The sequence below is a fragment of the Oncorhynchus clarkii genome, chromosome 26, assembly GCF_045791955.1.
Source record: "Oncorhynchus clarkii lewisi isolate Uvic-CL-2024 chromosome 26, UVic_Ocla_1.0, whole genome shotgun sequence".
Lineage (NCBI taxonomy): Eukaryota > Metazoa > Chordata > Actinopteri > Salmoniformes > Salmonidae > Oncorhynchus > Oncorhynchus clarkii.
The window spans coordinates 13,337,391-13,355,222 of record NC_092172.1 but is presented as its reverse complement, the minus strand read 5'-3'; the positions used below and the strand labels follow the sequence as shown (position 1 = coordinate 13,355,222).

At 40.6% G+C, this 17,832-nt stretch overlaps 1 protein-coding gene and 1 long non-coding RNA gene across 4 annotated transcripts; one reads left to right on the top strand and one right to left on the bottom strand.

The window, feature by feature from the left end:
* The first annotated feature begins 249 nt into the window (after positions 1 to 249).
* On the top strand, positions 250 to 10,054 carry LOC139384393 (IST1 homolog). 3 transcript variants are annotated; one of them, XM_071129142.1, is made up of 11 exons: positions 262 to 330; positions 744 to 897; positions 985 to 1,081; positions 2,480 to 2,660; positions 4,439 to 4,526; positions 4,907 to 4,990; positions 6,175 to 6,285; positions 6,480 to 6,644; positions 6,973 to 7,098; positions 7,665 to 7,710; positions 7,844 to 10,054. In XM_071129142.1, the coding sequence occupies exons 2-11, from the start codon at positions 895 to 897 to the stop codon at positions 8,014 to 8,016; spliced, it is 1,074 nt and encodes a 357-aa protein (XP_070985243.1). In that variant the 5' UTR covers positions 262 to 330; positions 744 to 894; the 3' UTR covers positions 8,017 to 10,054. The 3 variants fall into 3 exon arrangements, with proteins under 3 accessions (XP_070985245.1, XP_070985243.1, XP_070985244.1); XM_071129143.1 differs by having other exon boundaries at positions 282 to 330; positions 879 to 897; XM_071129144.1 differs by lacking the exon at positions 744 to 897 and having other exon boundaries at positions 250 to 330.
* A 6,421-nt stretch (positions 10,055 to 16,475) lies between these two features.
* Positions 16,476 to 17,575, bottom strand: LOC139384396 (uncharacterized). Its single transcript, XR_011628854.1, has 3 exons — positions 17,467 to 17,575; positions 17,259 to 17,343; positions 16,476 to 16,642 (listed from the first exon to the last, which is right to left on the bottom strand). It is a non-coding gene; the product is annotated as an uncharacterized lncRNA (long non-coding RNA).
* Positions 17,576 to 17,832: the final 257 nt, after the last annotated feature.

Sequence of the window (17,832 nt, the reverse complement as noted above, 5' to 3'; positions counted from 1 at the left end):
GTGTAGTTTTGAAACTCGGTCTTGCTGCCCTGTGCAGTTTGACCAGCTATATTGTGGTCGTCTTCTTCAAAACATATCTGGCTATGTAGCTAGTGTACTGTACATTTATGGCATTGGGGTCTAACTTCATTGGAATCTATTTTATGCCTCTCCAATCCACCATCGCCTTCTAGTGGTGTAAACAGCAGGTGTGAAACGCCCACGTTCTGAAAATGTCCCGTGACGTAACTCAGTCATCTGTTTTTTTTTGTGCCGCAGAAGGAGGAAGGCTCACATTCACGGAAGTCAAGCAACTCGACAAGCTGTTTACCTAGCTAACGACACTAACAGGTAATGTAAACAAATGGTGTATTAGATATAACATGTACATTATTATATATACTATGTTTTTATTGGTTGATCGTTTTTTTTATAGGTAACATTACTGTAGCTAGCTGGAAACGTTTTGATTCAAACAGCACTGCTTTGTTTATCAAACTAGCTAACGTTAGCTAGCTATCTTGCTAGCATAACTACTGGTAGCTAACTAACTAGATTTCTTCATCCTTGTTGTGCAAACTAGCTAGTTAGCTAACCATTTCCTTTACTATGTGATCCATGAACGTGGATTTTGTTAAACTAAGTAAAATGTGTATACTTTCTGAATTGCTGATAGAGGCGATGTAAGTTAGCCAGTTATTGGTTTCAGAGGGAGGATACTACTGTTAGCTCCAATGGCTGTCTGTTTTATATGCCCGCTTCAGTCCTACCTGCCTGTAGTCACTGGTGTGGCCATCAACACGCTCATACGATGGTGATGACTCACTAGGGTCGAAACCTCTCCTTATTCCCTCTCCTTATTCCCCCATCTCCTTCATCTTCACGTTCTCTGATCAAAGGATAGGTGAAAACAATATGGTGGGTGATGTCAGTGTGGCAAAGAAATAGTCAGGCTTGCCAGTATGTATTGGCTCTTTTTAATACCAACTTATTTTGTTTCCTTAGCTGGCCATCATGCTCGGTGGAGGATTCAAAGCAGAAAGACTCCGGGTCAATCTCCGACTGGTGATCAATCGCCTGAAGCTCTTGGAGAAAAAGAAAAGTGAGCCTGGCAACTACAGTACCTGTTAAAAGTTTGGACACACCTACTCATTACAAGGGTTTTCTTTATTTTAACTATTTTCTACATTGTAGAATAGTGAATACATCAAAACTATGAAATAACACATGGAATCATGTAGTTACCAAAAAAGTGTTAAACAAATCTACATTTTATATTTGAGATTATTCAAAGTAGCCACCCTTTACCTTGATGACAGCTTTGCACATTCTTGGAATTCTCTCAACCAGCTTCATGAGGTTGCACCTGGTTGCACCTGGAATGCATTTCAATTAACAGGTGTGCCTTAAGTTAATTTGTCGAATTTCTTTCCTTTTTTAATGCATTTGAGCCAGTCAGTTGTGTTGTGACAACGTAGGGGTGGTATACAGAATTTAGCCCTATTTGGTAAAAGACCAAGTCCATATTGTGGCAAGAACAGCTCAAATAAGCAAAGAGAAACGACAGTCCACCATTACTTTAAAACATTACATTTTCCGGAAAGTTTCTTCAAGTACAGTCGCAAAAACCATCAAGCGCTGTGATGAAAATAGCTCTCGTGAGGACCACCACAGGAATGGAAGACCCAGAGTTACCTCTTCTGCAAAGGATAAGTTCATCAGAGTTACCAGCCTCAGAAATTGCAGCCCAAATAAATGCTTCAGAGTTCAAGTAACACACATCTCAACATCAACTGTTCAGGGGAAACTGTGAATCAGGCCTTCATGGTCAAATTGCTGTAGAGAAACCACTACTAAAGGACACCAATAAGAAGACTTTCTTGGGCCAAGAAACATGAGCAAATGGACATTAGACCGGTGGAAATCTATCCCATGGTCTGATGACTCCAAATTTGAGATTTTTGGTTCCAACCGCCGTGTCTTTGTGAGACGCGGAGTAGGTGAACAGCTGATCTCTGCATGTGTGGTTCCCACCACATGACCTGGCCTCCACAATCACCCGACCTCAACCCAATTGAGATGGTTTGGGATGAGTTGGACCGCAGAGGGAAGGGAAAGCAGCCAACCAAAAGCATTCCAGGTGAAGCTGGTTGAGAGAATGCCAAGAGTGTGCAAACCTGTCATCAAGGCAAAGGGTGGCTACTTTGAAAAATCTCAACTATAAAATATATTTAGATTTGTTTAACATTTTTTGGGGGTTACCACATGATTCCATGTGTTATTTCATAGTTTTAATGTCTTCACTATTCTACAATGTAGAAAATAGTTAAAATAACGAAAAACCCATGAATGAGTGGGCGTGTCCAAACCCTTGACTGGTACTGTACATACACACAGACACCGTGCAAGCTGTAGCCCAGTCTCTGTTAATTTACATTTTTGTATCTCGGGTTGTCTTTAAATTAAATGCTTACAGAATGGATCTTCTGTCTCTTTGTAGCTGAGCTAGCTCAGAAGGCGCGGAAGGAGATTGCAGACTACCTGTCAACAGGGAAGGATGAGCGAGCACGGATACGTGTGGAGCACATCATCAGAGAGGACTACTTGGTAGAGGCCATGGAAATCCTAGAACTGTACTGTGACCTGCTGCTGGCTCGCTTTGGCCTCATCCAGTCCATGAAGTAAATGAGCCAGCCTAGAGGACTCTGACAAGGAGGCTCTTTCTCAATTATTTATTTCCTTGCCTCCTTCTCTAAACACATTGGAGGAGGGGGGCAGCCTTGGGACTTCTCTTCCAATGCGTTTTGAGACCGAAACGAGAGAGGATGCATGGAATCGAGTAAAGGCAATTGAAAGAAGAGCCAAAATTTATCCTGGTCAAGGAAAAACTCCTTGCCCTATTATCGGTGTTTGAGTTTATCCTTCAGGGCATGTGTTGCGCGCTTTTCTCCCAATTTCTGCAGAGCGCATCAGAGCAGAATTATTGCATTGACAGGCGGTTTTGCGGTCACGAGATCACGTGATCAAAGTTCAGAGCACATTTGTTGATATTCCTTGCTAGTTAGTGAGTTATTTGCCCAGAAACACTACATTTTTGGTTTAGAAACGGATCATACGGCCATGAAAATCCTGGAAAAGTCATGTGCATCCCCTGCATATATGCCAGTGTCATTGGGCCTGAGGGGAGAGATTGCAGCAGCTAGACTATGCCCTATAAAATAATGATAGACAAACAAACGGACTAGTTAGCCAATTCAAAACATATGGTGTAGCCTGGTTAGTTAAGTATTTAGCTAATAGCATGTATTAATGTCATGTCCGATGACCTACAAAAATGTAAAAACTACCCTCACGCAAAAAAACTACCCTCACGCAGATGATAAACGGGTGAGTTAACCTACTCCTGTTATAAAAAACGCATCTCAAACACTCAATTGGAGTTGACTCTATTCCCCTCTATTCAACATTGGGCATGTCATTCTGACAGTGTTAAAACATATTATTAGAATAGCTAGAGCCTGGACAATACCAGTGGCGCAATATTTCTTCCATGGCAAAAATGAAAACCCGAAGTGGATCCAATACTTTGTTCCTTTTTAAAAACCTGCTGTATGTAAAATACTGTGTGCTATAGCTTGGAAAATACATAAATGACTGGATGACAACATAATGTTTGTTTCCAACATTAGGGCTGTTTTCCTAAAGACGTTAAATCCGCTTTGTGTTTTGTTTCCATGCCACGGGACTAACGAGTATCGCCCCGGCCCCAAGAGTAGCCTAATTTTGAAATGACTCCTATCCTGTCAATAGATCTCCACGAAAACCTTAATATTTCAGCCTTACATGGTTATAGATAAACATGTCTTAGTATTCTACTTTGCTTTGAAGTAGCCGACATAAGCCATTTGATCCCTTATTCATTAAATAGTATTTGGTTGTAAGTGTAAAAATGATTTACGCTATTTTAAGGATTGCCAACCATTCTCCAGGAGAGCCTTAAAGGGCGGCAGGTATCCTATAGGTTAGAGCGTTGAGCCATTAACAAAATGTTGCTGGTTGGAATACCCGAGCCGACAAGGTGAAGAATCTGTAGTTGGGCCCGTGAGCAAGTTACTTAACACTAATTTACTCCAGGGGCTGCCGTACTACTATGGCTCACCCTGTAAAACTACACATTTCACTGCACCTATCTGGTTTATGTGACAAAACATGTATTTTTTTTCAAGGGGCTGTGTTCTATTTTTTTGAGTCACATGCAAAGAAGTCCATAGGCGGCTTACATTTTTACAATAATGATAAACATATTTTGTATGATGCAAGGAACCACTTTACAACACAATTTTACGTCCCCCTTTTGGCCCATGATGTTACAGACCATTTTTCGTTTGAGCTTTCAGACGAGTGAAAAGGAAATCTGTCAAGCCATGTCCTTAACACCTATTTGTCTGTTTCTTGACAGGGAGCTGGACCCTGGCCTGCAGGAGGCTGTGTCCACTCTCATCTGGGCAGCCCCACGTCTGCAGTCTGAGGTCAACGAGCTTAAAATTGTGAGTAGTATGCAATGTGCGTTAACATGTCTAGTCGCTTGGACTAGTCTTATTATACTGCCTAATTTAAACACTTGCATCCCACCCCTGCCTCTTCCCCAATACACATGTAACTATTGGACTATAAATTGTGTCTTTCTGTATTATATTTATGCTATAATGTATTATTCTATTCTACTGAGCCATTTACTTGATGTTCGTATTCTTATCTTTTATTGTTTTTGCATTGTTGAAGGAACCTGCAAGTAAGCATTTAGTTGCGTATCCCCTACATACGACTAATAACACTTGAAACTAGTCCTCAGTAAAAACTAAATGTAATGGTGTTTGTACACTTTTTGCTGTATTGTGATCCTTGATGCTGTACTTTCTCCATACAGGTGTCTGATCAGCTGTGTGCCAAATACAGCAAGGAGTATGGCAAGCTCTGTAGGACAAACCAAATCGGGACTGTCAATGACAGGGTATGCATTTTGAGATGGTCTGCTTCAAGATACAGTACCAGTCAAAAGTTTGGACATACCTACTCATTCAAGGGATTTTTTTGTACTATTTTCTACAACTCTATTTTCTACATTGTAGATCAAAAATATTAAATAACACACATGGAATCATGTAGTAACCAAAAAAGTGTCAAACAAATCAAAATATATTTTTAGATCTTTCAAAGTAGTCACCCTTTGTCTTGACGGCTTTGCACACTCTTGGCATTGTCTCAACCAGCTTCATGTTTCTCTGTGTGACACAGTGGCTGAGCCTGATGTGATAAGGACTGGAGTCATATTTTTTGAAATCCATTTCCATTTCAATTTCAATTAACAGGTGTGTCAAGTTAATTTGTGTCTCAAATGCATTAAGGAAAGAAATCCCAATCAGTTGTATTGTGACATGGTAGGGGTGGTATACATAATATAGCCCTATTTTATAAAATAACAAGTTCATATTATGGCAAGAACAGCTCAAATAAGCAAAGAGAAACGACAGTCCATCGTTACTTTAAGGCATGAAGATCAGTCAATACAAAACATTTCAAGAACTTTGTGCAGCTGCAAAAAAACCGTCAAGTGCTACGATGTAACTGGTTCTCATGAGGACCGTCACAGGAAAGACCCAGAGTTACCTCTGCTGCAGAGGATACGTTCATTAGAGTTACCAGCCTCAGAAATTGCAGCCCAAATAAATGCTTAACAGACACAGCTCAACATCAACTGTTCAGAGGAGACTGTGTGAATCAGGCCTTCATGGTCGAATTGCTACAAAGAAACCACTACTAAAGGACACCAATAATAAGAAGAGACTTGCTTGGGACAAGAAACACAAGCATTGGACATTAGACCGGTGGAAAGTGGGAGCTCCATCAAGACTGTTGGAAAAGCATTCCTCATGAATGAGAGAATGCCAATAGTGTGCAAACCTGTCATTATGGCAAAGGGTGGCTATGAAGAATCTAAAATATATTTAGATTTGTTTCACTTTTTTTTTTGTTACGTGTGGCATTTCATAGTTTTGATGTCTTCACTATTATTCTACAATGTGTAAAAAGAAAAACCCTTGAATGAGTAGGTGTATCTAAACTTTTGATTGGTACTGTATATGTTGATGTGTTTGTTTCTGTGCCTAAAAAATATTTCTCTGCTTTACCCCATAGCTCATGCACAAACTGAGTGTAGAGGCTCCTCCTAAGATCCTGGTGGAGCGCTACCTCATTGAGATTGCCAAGAACTACAACGTGCCCTACGAGTCAGACGCCATGGTCAGAGTGAGTAGCTGATGATAACCTGTCTCGCTGTGCCCACCCCCTGACTGACTCTACTATTTATATACTATTTATATACTATATAAGTCTGGAACCAACAGGACCCTGAAAGCCCCCCCCCCCCCAAGCCATAAGACTGCTAAATAGTTAACTAGGCATGTGATGAATAACATTTTATTTTAATCCCCCTCCCGCAGCCAGAGGTGTGTACAGGCGAGGAGGCTGACCTCATAGATGTGGACTCTGACTTCAAGAAGCCAGGTGGTGGTGGTGGTGGTGGCGGCGGTGGTTTCACCGCTGGGGCCATGCCTATGCCCATGGGCCCCCCATCAGCGTTCAGCTACCCAACACCCAAAGGAGCCGTAAGACCATCTTTTTTCCCTATAGTGTCTTGAATGACACCTCTTGTTTGGCGAGATCGCTGCTTACAGATGGAGTCCGCAGTAGGGGGAAAACAGCGCCACTGACTGCTATTGTTCGTGCAGCAGTACATATTATGCTTTTCTATTCCGCGTGTGCGACCATGTCACAGTGGAAGAAAACAGTCTCAGTTGTTTGCAGTAACTTCGTTGTTATTGTAATACCGCCAACAGACATGGCTGTTTCACCATTAAGGATTCCAGCTTTAAGAAATATAGAGATGTTGATATGAATGTGATGGTTTTATACATGTACGTTTGTTTTCTTTAGATGCCTGGCCCCATAGGGTTCAACGGCCCCTCCGTTGGCACATATGATGCCTTTAACAACTTCCAGCCTCCGATGAGAGGAGGGCCGCCCCCTGAGCTGCCGAGCTGCCCTCCCACCTACCAGTCTGTAAGTGTCAGAGCCCCCTGCCCCTTCTGCTTCTCCAGACAGATGGACAGACGGCCAGTTCACCTTTCAGGGAAGAGGAGTTCATTATAGTTTGCTTGTGCCATCGCTTGTCTCTGCAGCACAGTGCTATGCTACAGGGACGTGATAGGGATTGGATAAGAACAGATGGAATGTGGAAACGGCAATAGCTGGTATTAACTGCTAATCACTAACCTTGTGCTGAACTGCATACAATTGTCTTTTGAATGCTCTGAGTGAGTTTAATATGCTGAAACAGATCTGCTTGCTGTCAAACTAGTATGTTACTGGATGTGGCAGGGAAGCCATGTTCTTCATAGTGAAGTGAAGGCAATTTGAGGTTAGTTATATTATGAGCAAAAAGCAAGAGCTTAATTCTTACCCCAGTGGTGTTGACTTTCTCTGCACTACTTCAATGATTATTCCTCCTCCAATCACATACTAACATCCAAACATTGTTTTTCTCTGCCTTCTCATGTATCTATACAACTTTAACATTTCAACATGCAGGCAGGGTAGAAAGATCATGATGGGTGTGTATTTTTCAGATTGATGAGCTGTCTATTAAACCTTCTGATCGATCCCAGGTATCTGGTAAGTTGTTTTCAAATAATATTTCCTTTTTTCCCGCGTCAATCTCTTCAGCGATATTGTTGCTTGCTTTTTGCATAACGGTTGCATTGGGGTGTATTTGTAATGTCATTCTAAACCTATGTTCTTTCCACAGGCCCCGGATCTTCATCCCAGATCTACGATAACAACGCCCTCCCTGAGCTGCCCTCAGTTCCCGACACGCTTCCCACTTCCTCCTTTGGAGTTGGACGCAACACTGCGAGCTCTGATGACATCGACTTTGATGATCTGTCACGGCGCTTTGAGGATCTGAAGAAGAAGACCTAGTCCTCCAGTATCCCATCATCATACTGTGTTGTCATTCACTGCAGCTACAGTATCAGGAAATATTTAAATATTTGGGTTGGCACCCTTTGCAGTGAAACTCTCCTCATTGTGTAGGTTTACTGATGTTAACGTTAACTGTACCTCATTCAAACAGGTGAAGGCCCTTTAGAGGGCTATTTGACAGTACATTTTATTATCGACTATGTCTAATCAAAACTGGACCGTATAGATGTCATCTTTATATGAGCACTTTGGATATAAAATGGCCTTCCTGATAGTTACTAGTACTCTATGTAACCTCTCAATCTTTCTCGTTGCTATGGTCGTATCCCCTTGACTCACAGTATGAGCCAATATTTGGTTAATAATCGAATAGTCTTAACTAATAGTGTCTCTCGTCCAGAGACTGGATTGAGTAATACAGGATCTTAATAGTTTGTCGTTGTGGGTTTCATGAAGCAGTTTTTACCGGTCACTGAATCGCATACTAGAAAAACCTGTTTTCTGGCACACCCATTGTGTCAAAATTCAGGCCTAGGACATATTCAAGGTCGTAGCACATCTATGTCGGGTTTTACCCTCCGTACTCTCTGGCTCTGAACCTTTGACGTTAAACCAGTTCTATGACCGATCTGTTACCTTACATGGGGTGGAGGGATTCAATCAGACTTGATTGATAAAGTAGAGTATTGAAATACACAATGCTATTTACAGGAATTGTTTTATTTGTAGAGCAAAAATATGTTGGTGGGAGGTTAAAGGCAAATAGTTGGAAAATATGTTTATTTTGTACATGGATTTTATTATGAGAAAATCCACTTATTGTTTTAAAGAGTATTTAGTTTAACCCTATACATGCACTTTCCGTGTTTGTGTAAAATAACCCATGCAGTGAATTGGCAAATGGAATGCATGATTTGACCATGTACGTTTGCTGTAAATACGGCCCTCAAAATGTAACGGGTTCTTCCTCCTCTTTGTGTAGAGGTTTATAGTGTGATTCAGTATGTTATCTATGCATGTGTGTCCTGTATGTGCCACACTGCATTTACCATCATCAGAGGCCTTCCCATTCTATAAGTATATTCAGACTATGTACACGTAACATGCAGTGGTGGGAAAAGTACCCAATTGTCATACTTGAGTAAAAGTAAAGATGCCTTAATAGAAAAGTAAAAAGTGAAAGTCACCCAGTAAAATACTACTTGTGTAAAAGTATTTGTTTTAAATATACTTACGTATCAAAAGTAAAAGTATACATTTCTAATTATATTAAGCAAACCAGAAGAAAGCACAATATTTGTGTTTTTTTAATTTACGGATAGCCAGGGGCACACTCCAACACTCAGACATAATTTACAAAATAAGCATTTGTGTTTCGTGAGCCCTCCCGATCAGAGGCGGTAGAGATGACCAGGGATGTTCTCTTGAAAAGTGTGAATTTGACAATTTTCCTGTTCTGTTAAGCATTCAAAATGTAGCGAGTACTTTTGGGTGTCAGGGGAAATGTTTGGAGTAAAATGTTAGTTTTTTTTTTAGGAATGTAGTAAAGTAAAAGTTGTCAAAAATATAAATAGTAAAGTACATATACCCCCAAAAAATACTTAAAAGTAAAAATACTTTAGTACTACTTAAGTACTTTACACCACTGGTAACATATAATCTTTCTTAAAAGTTGTTTGAAGTTTTGATTTTGTGTTTGATGAAAATGTGTTGAATCTTGGTGATGGAAGAAGTAGTTTTGATAAAGGTGAGAAAGGGGGGTGGATTTGCTGTTCCTGTCTTATAGCTTGTTTTCACTAATTATGATGGGTGGAAGTTAGGACTGTCTATTCCACCATCCTAAAATAAGACTAACACTAGTGTACAGTGACCCGCTCACTGCTTTGACTGATCATCCTCTAAGGTGTAATGTAGGATTGTTTAAAGAATGTTTGATACCAACTTTGATTAGCAAGTGTACCATATATCTTGTCACATAAAACAGATAATAGCCTATGGTTTTTTCTGTCTAATAAAGGACATCTTTCTAATTGAAGTTCTGGGGTGGCTAATTTTCTTAGATGTAATTGTTTCGGGGTTTTCATATCTTGTCAAGTGAAGCGGTTCTACTGGAATCAAAGGAACTCAGTTGGTAGTGCAGTGTAGATACTAGTACTGCCGCTAGAGAGGGTAGATTACCACATGAACAGTGAAGCTTGACTGATATGAATGCCTCAGTGGATGTGGCAGGTAAAGTGTTACACAAAGGACAGAAACGAGTCTCCTGAGCGTTGAGGGACCCATCTTCAAGAGAGCAGGGTTTCATTCAATGACCTTGAAAATACCTTGAAACAAACCTTACAAAATAAGTGTACTTCAACTAAGTTTGAAGTGGAAGCTCCTTTTCAGGAAGATTTCCCAAGATTTGTGCTTGCAGATCACAACCCAGGTTTCTGCAGAGGGAGGCTTGTTTGACACGTGTCTTGTGTAGATCTGTAGCATCGCAATGGGGTGTTTTTCTGGAACTCTCAGGAGCTTGAGGCTTTTGTCAATGCTGACATAAGTTTTTGTCTTGATGTGTTTAAGAAACCATGTGTTTGTGTTTCATACCATTCCGTAAGTTCGGTTCCAGGTATTACTATGAGCCTATCCTCCCCAATTAAGTTGCCACTGTCAGTGCTCAGGGTCCTTATAACTTCAAAGAGAGATGCTACATCAGAGTGGTCTTTGATCTGTGGCTCTACTGTTGTATTCATGGTCACATCACAGAGCGTCCAGATGGCTGTCTGAGAGGTTCTAATCTAAGTTGTCTGTAGCTGCATGAATTTGCTTATTCTGAGAGTGTCAAACTGACCCAGCTAGGTGAGTCACTGTGCATCGCCACTAAACGTCTGACTGTGGACGATGATGAGCTGTTTGGACAGCTCTGTCTCCCTCTCCCTTGTGGCAATAAAGGCTGCTACCCCCTTCTGAGATAGGGATAGGGCAGAAGATAGTCTTTAAGAGTCCACTGGTGTTCAGCTCTGCATGGTGCTGTTTACAGACAGGGGGCATGCAGTTTGTATGTGGCAGAGTAGGGGATAGAGAGACAGGGGTTACCCACATGTCTGGTGGTATAGGAATGGCTGCGGGGTACAGCCTGAGTGTTCACAGTAAACATAAGCCTAAAGTTGCTCAAACTGATAACTACATAGGCTTACATGTTTGCACACTGGAGAACTAGGATTTGTTCAGTGCTGGATTTTTGTTGATGTTTGAGAGAACATTTGATGGGTCTTGGGGTTTGGCACCGGTTCAGCCAATGCTCTCCACCGGCCCCATTTTAACAATCTTTCTGTGAAAAGGTCCTCTGATGCCACATACGATTACATTCGCACCTGGTGATGAGGTTACTGTCGAAAAACACTTTCAAGTTTAATGACATTTTCAGTGATTTTCCACTGTTTGGAGTATTGAGTAAAGCGCATAGGGGAAAAGAAGCAGCATAAGTCCTGGTTTCTCAGGATGGTTTGACCTAACAACATAGATCAACTAAGACAATTAAGTTACTGTACACAATATAATATTATTCTTATTACATTCTACCTGAGGACAACACAACTAAGGGTTTTAAAACAGCAAGAATAAAAAGAAAACAACCAATTGGAGAAGGCTGCTTCCCTACCATGAGTCACCCAGGCGGAGGTTGAAGCCCTGAAGCACTCTCCTTTCTGCTCATGGCCAAACTCTATTTTTACTGCGCTAAAGGGGAATTGACTGACTCAATTTAGGTTCAGAGAATATTAATATCCCCTTTTCCAACATTTTATTGGCTGGCAATTCCCCAGGAAATTTACTAAATTAATCTCACATAGACTTGAATTCATTAATTTGTGATTTTTATTAAAAACATTCTGCAGAGGGCCCAAATAATTTGAACTGGGGTCAGATATTAGTTTGGAATGGATAACGTTCTGTCTGACCATTGGACCACCATTGTTGCTGCAGTGGGATTTACCTCTATGGCAATCTCCATTGATACTGAAGCATTGCAGAGGTTAAATGACAGATTACACAAACACACATATTTTCTCAGGTTCAGCCTTCAGTTCTATGGACTCACAAAATGAATGAACACATTATCAACTGCATGTACTGCCCTCAGCAGAAATGTCATGTTTTGGTGGAGCTGCCTGTTTCTCATTATCCAGGGATGAATGCAAGGACTTAGATTGTTGTTTTATTTAGTCTTCTTATTAGTCTTAGAGATAATGTGACCTTGCATACTTTCCTTACAGGGGGTTTGGGCACTACACTGTGTGTGCTAACTAGCAGAGGAAAAAACATAACATTGTGGACTGAGAGAGAGAGAAAGACAACTATACAGACTCTCTAATAGGTTTCTGATGAGGAGAGGAGAGTTCTGTTCTTTGTCACATCAGACTGTTAAACTGTCACTTCCTTTTCAGCTGTCAGTTCTAATGTCTGGAATGAGGAGTGAGTGACTCAATTGTTCCAGTCAACATTGTTACCATTATCAATACCAACATCAAAGAATTGTTATCCAAAAAATCAACAGTTTGATTTTAAACTGAATAACCATTTGTTGACAACTCCAACATGCCCAGTGAGTTTTTTGGAAACCGTTATGACCTGAGCACCCTTTCTTGTATAATTAGCAAATCAGTAGTAATTATTCTGTTATGGGTTAGGTTGAATAATCTATGTGTATTGTATTGAGGCATAGGGAAAGTACAAAAGTGGCCTGTCTCTAAGTGCAAGAATGATTCCATAAGGGTTGGATAGGAGTCATTTGTCTGGGGTTAGAACATGTTTATCAAAAATTAATAGAAACCACCTGTCTGGTTTATGATAAGATCACGGTTAAGTTACTATCCAACTGTCTAGTTTCTGTGGGAAGATGACTTTCCACCTCATAGCAGGAGAGTGGAGTGAAGACAACAGGATGCAGATAGCAGAGTCGTATCTCAAGGACAGCGCGCCATCTGACCCAGACTGGATCATCCTACTGTACTGTAGCTAAAAGATTGTAACTGTGTATCCTTATGTCATTCAGCCAAAGCGTCCAATTGGGTGAAATGAATCTAATTTGATTTTAATTTAATTATTTGTGTCCATCCTGGAGTTTATACCAGAAAGTTAGAACCTAACATTTTAAACTGACTGGTCAACTCCTTAGCTTGCAGTGACACACAGAGTTACGAACATGAGTCAGAGGAGTTCTTAGACAATCTCTACCATGGCATTGAGATACAGTAACTTACATAACTGTCTGGGGTGATATGAGTGTATTCCTAATGGGTGTTACCCTTTCTTTCATAACAATCAGCTGAGCACAGTGAAAGTAGGACTCACGTTCTGATGGGGATGAGGGGAGAACACTGGAATATAACATTATTTAGGGAAAAACAGTTTCAAAGACATATTGTTTTAATAATTTTGAAAATGTGTTCCAATAAATAAATATATAATACTAAGTGAACCCATAGATACAGTCACCTCCAAAAGTATTTGCACCCTTGACAAAGATGAGCAAAATAGACTGTATGAAATAAATAATACAAATACTGAGGTTTATTGTATGCTCATATTAAAAAAATATAGGTATTATTTTATATTAATACAGTTGAAAGAGACTTTGTTGAACCTTTTACTGCAGTGGGCTTAATCAGGGTCACACAGTGTTTCTTGGTAGTCTTAAACAATTCTACTTCGAAAAAAAGTATACACCTCACACATGGTTATGGGCTTAAAATAGCGAGTGGGGCAAAAAAGTATTTAGTCAGCCACCAATTGTGCAAGTTCTCCCACTTAAAAAGATGAGAGAGGCCTGTAATTTTCATCATATTCAACTGTGACAGACAAAATGAGAAGAAAAAAAATCCAGAAAATCATTTTGTAGGATTTTTAATTTATTTATTTGCAAATTATGGTGGAAAATAAGTATTTGGTCAATAACAAAAGTTTATCTCAATACTTTGTTATATACCCTTTGTTGGCAATGACAGAGGTCAAACGTTTTCTGTAAGTCTTCACAAGGTTTTCACACACTGTTGCTGGTATTTTGGCCCATTTCTCCATGCAGATCTCCTCTAGAGTAGTGCTGTTTTAGGGCTGTTGCTGGGCAACACGGACTTTCAACTCCCTCCAAAGATTTTCTATGGGGTTGAGATCTGGAGACTGGCTAGGCCACTCCAGGACCTTGAAATGCTTCTTACGAGGCCACTCCTTCATTTCCTGGGCGGTGTGTTTGGGATCATTGTCATGCTGAAAGACCCAGACACGTTTCATCTTCAATGCCCTTGCTGATGGAAGGAGGTTTTCACTCAAAATCTCACGATACATGGCCCCATTCATTCTTTCATTTACACGGATCAGTCGTCCTGGTCCCTTTGCAGAAAAACAGCCCCAAAGCATGATGTTTCCACCCCCATGCTTCACAGTAGGTATGGTGTTATTTGGATGCAACTCAGCATTCTTTGTCCTCCAAACACGACGAGTTGAGTTTTTACCAAAAAGTTCTATTTTGGTTTCACCTGACCATATGACATTCTCCCAATCTTCTTCTGGATCATCCAAATGCTCTCTAGCAAACTTCAGACGGGCCTGGACATGTACTGGCTTAAGCAGGGGGACACGTCTGGCACTGCAGGATTTGAGTCCCTGGCGGCGTAGTGTGTTACTGATGGTAGGCTTTGTTACTTTGGTCCCAGCTCTCTGCAGGTCATTCACTAGGTCCCCCCGTGTGGTTCTGGGATTTTTGCTCACCGTTCTTGTGATCATTTTGACCCCACGGGGTGAGATCTTGCGTGGAGCCCCAGATCGAGGGAGATTATCAGTGGTCTTGTATGTCTTCCATTTCCTAATAATTGCTCCCACCGTTGATTTCTTCAAACCAAGCTGCTTACCTAATTGCAGATTCAGTCTTCCCAGCCTGGTGCAGGTCTACAATTTTGTTTCTGGTGTCATTTGACAGCTCTTTGGTCTTGGCCATAGTGGAGTTTGGAGTGTGACTGTTTGAGGTTGTGGACAGGTGTCTTTTATACTGATAACAAGTTCAAACAGGTGCCATTAATACAGGTAATGAGTGGAGGACAGAGGAGCCTCTTAAAGAAGAAGTTATAGGTCTGTGAGATCCAGAAATCTTGCTTGGTTGTAGGTGACCAAATACTTATTTTCCACCATAATTTGCAAATAAATTCATTAAAAATCCTACATTGTGATTTTCTAAAAAAAAATCTAATTTTGTCTGTCATAGTTGAAGTGTACCTATGATGAAAATTACATGCCTCTCTCGTCTTTTTAAGTGGGAGAACTTGCACAATTGGTGGCTGACTAAATGTTTTTTTGCCCCACTCTATACCACTAATCACTATTAGGGCAACAATTAAGAAGTTTAAAACCCCTGGAGGAGTGGTGAACTTGCCTGGTGAAGGACCCAAGAGTGTCGTGTCCCTACTCGCAGTGATGAAGATGGTTTGGGATGAAATAAATGTCCAAGGGCCACAGTTGGAGAATGACAGAACATAACCGCATCTTGGGGTCACCAAGTCTCCAAATCTACCATTATATGCCACCCTCCATGCCAAAAGTCTATTTCGAAGGGTTGCCACCAAGGTGCTATGGTCAGATGAGATGAAAATAGAGGTATTTTGCCACGCACACCAGTGGTGGGTTTGGCTTTGAAAGAAAGATGCATATGCAGAAAATAACCCCATGCCTACTGTAAAATATGGTGGTGGATCTTTGATTTTATGAGGCGGTTTTGCTTCCTGGTCTTGGGGACCTTGTTAAGGTCAACGAACGGTATCGTGAACTGTACCAAGTACCAGGACATTTTAGCCAAAAACCTGGTTCCCTCTACTAAGAGGCTGAAACTTGGCTACAAGTGGATCTTCCAGCAAGACAATGACCCCAAGCACACATAAAAATCCACAAATAAATTATAAATTGACCAAGAAAATCTACATTTTGCAGGCCCAAAATCTCAGTCTCCGGACTTGAACCCCATTGAAAACCTGTGGTTTGAACTGAAGAGTGCAGTCCAGAGCGCAGACCGAAGGATATCAAGGATCTGGAAAGATGATGTATGGAGGAGTGGTCTAAGATCGTTCCCAATGTGTTATTTAATCTCAGAAAACATTCAATATAGCTCTGGTTTTCTATTATTTATTTGATAGTCTTTTTTTCTCATCTTTATCAAGGGTGACAATGATTTTGGAGGTGACTGTATGTTACTTAAATATAAATGTACAGTGTAAAATAATATATCAGCGGTTTGTGATGAAATAAATATAATCCTTCATACAATCCACAGGAATAAAAGTTTCTAACTATCAGTTTATTACCAAATATTACAATTTCAATGATACAGTAGTTTTCAGTACATTCATACATATTATGCCTTATACATTTCTTATAAGATAAGAGTAACAAGTATTCAAATAAAACATAACTATATTTTCAAAGAACTCATATTCTCAGTTTGCCACGTTGATAGTCAGTGCAGCAGAGCAGAGGATGTCTGTTGTAGGGCATCAGGTCTTCCAACCCCATCGATCCTCTGGAGACAGCATGTAGAGCTAAATTGTGTTTCTTCAGTGTATCTCCCTACCGGAGTACAATTTACACATCTCCTGTTGTTCTGTAAAACAGATAAGACAGGCCTCTTCGTGAGGACTTTTCTTTTCAACATCTCAGAAGGGAAGCTCAACAGAATCCCTGTGAGCCTGACATGGTGTGGCATACTAACACAGGTTTTAGATATTTGTACCTTTATTTTACCAGCTTAGTCTCAATGATATTAAACATATATTTTACACTAGAGGCCTGGCCAACATGGCAGCAAAACACTATGCTTCTCCTACTATCTGAGAGTAAAACAGACTTACAGCTCAATTCCAGTCTAAAATGCATATACCATTAATTATGCAGAACAGACAGGTTTCAATAGTTTGACAGAAGCCATTCATATCCAAGGCTTGTTGTATATCTGCACGAGAGTAGGCGTGAACATGGAAAAAATGTCATTTTCTCTCTACGACAGTCCCTTTAGATACTGTCTTTAACCCTTCTCTCTGCTTGTAAAACCCTTCATCAATACTGAGAGTTGGGTTGATGTAATTTTGTAATTGCCTTTTCAGAGTACTAGTACTGACAAACCCAGATCAATTATGCCTTTGTAAAACTGACACTAAGGTAAAGCATAAGGGTTTTGTGAGAGCCCTGTACAGTAGGTCTTCTCTGGTAGAGGATGTTACCTTTCAGGAGTAGTCCAACCTCCTCACTGTCTTCTACTGCCACTGGTTTGAGGAGGAGGGCAAAGAAGATCGCCATACCAATTACCTGAGAATAAACCCAAGAATCAAAACAAAATTCTTGTTTTTACATCTGCTGATGATTGACTAATTGATTGAACAGAACTTCAGGACTATGTTCTTCATGTAAGATATAGCGCCCTGGTCTTACCTTAAGAGGCTGCAGGATGAAGATGCTCTGGAAGAGGGACATGGCCAGAGAGATAACCCACTGGATGGATTTCTCCCTCCCATAGGCAAAGCCATACATCAGGGTAAAGTACGTGGACACCACACTGATGGAGACGAGCAAGAACCAGCCCACAAACACAAACCACCAGGGCAGCCAGCAGCTTGAGCTTTTCCTTTTCTCCCTAGCAACACAGGGAGGACTGGGAGAGGAGGCACAGAGGAAACACAGATCTGTCTAGGTAGTTGGTCAGAGTAATGTATGACAACGATATTCACACAAATACAGAGCAATTAAACTTGATTGGAAACTGAGAGGAAGGGAATGACGTGTAAAGTTATTTTTTGA

Bases quoted from the DNA above. Each gene is read 5' to 3' on its own strand.
- LOC139384393 (XM_071129142.1), top strand. The intron at 2,661-4,438 runs GTAAATGAGCCA...GTTTCTTGACAG, and splicing joins GGCCTCATCCAGTCCATGAA to GGAGCTGGACCCTGGCCTGC. The intron at 7,099-7,664 runs GTAAGTGTCAGA...TGTATTTTTCAG, and splicing joins GCCCTCCCACCTACCAGTCT to ATTGATGAGCTGTCTATTAA.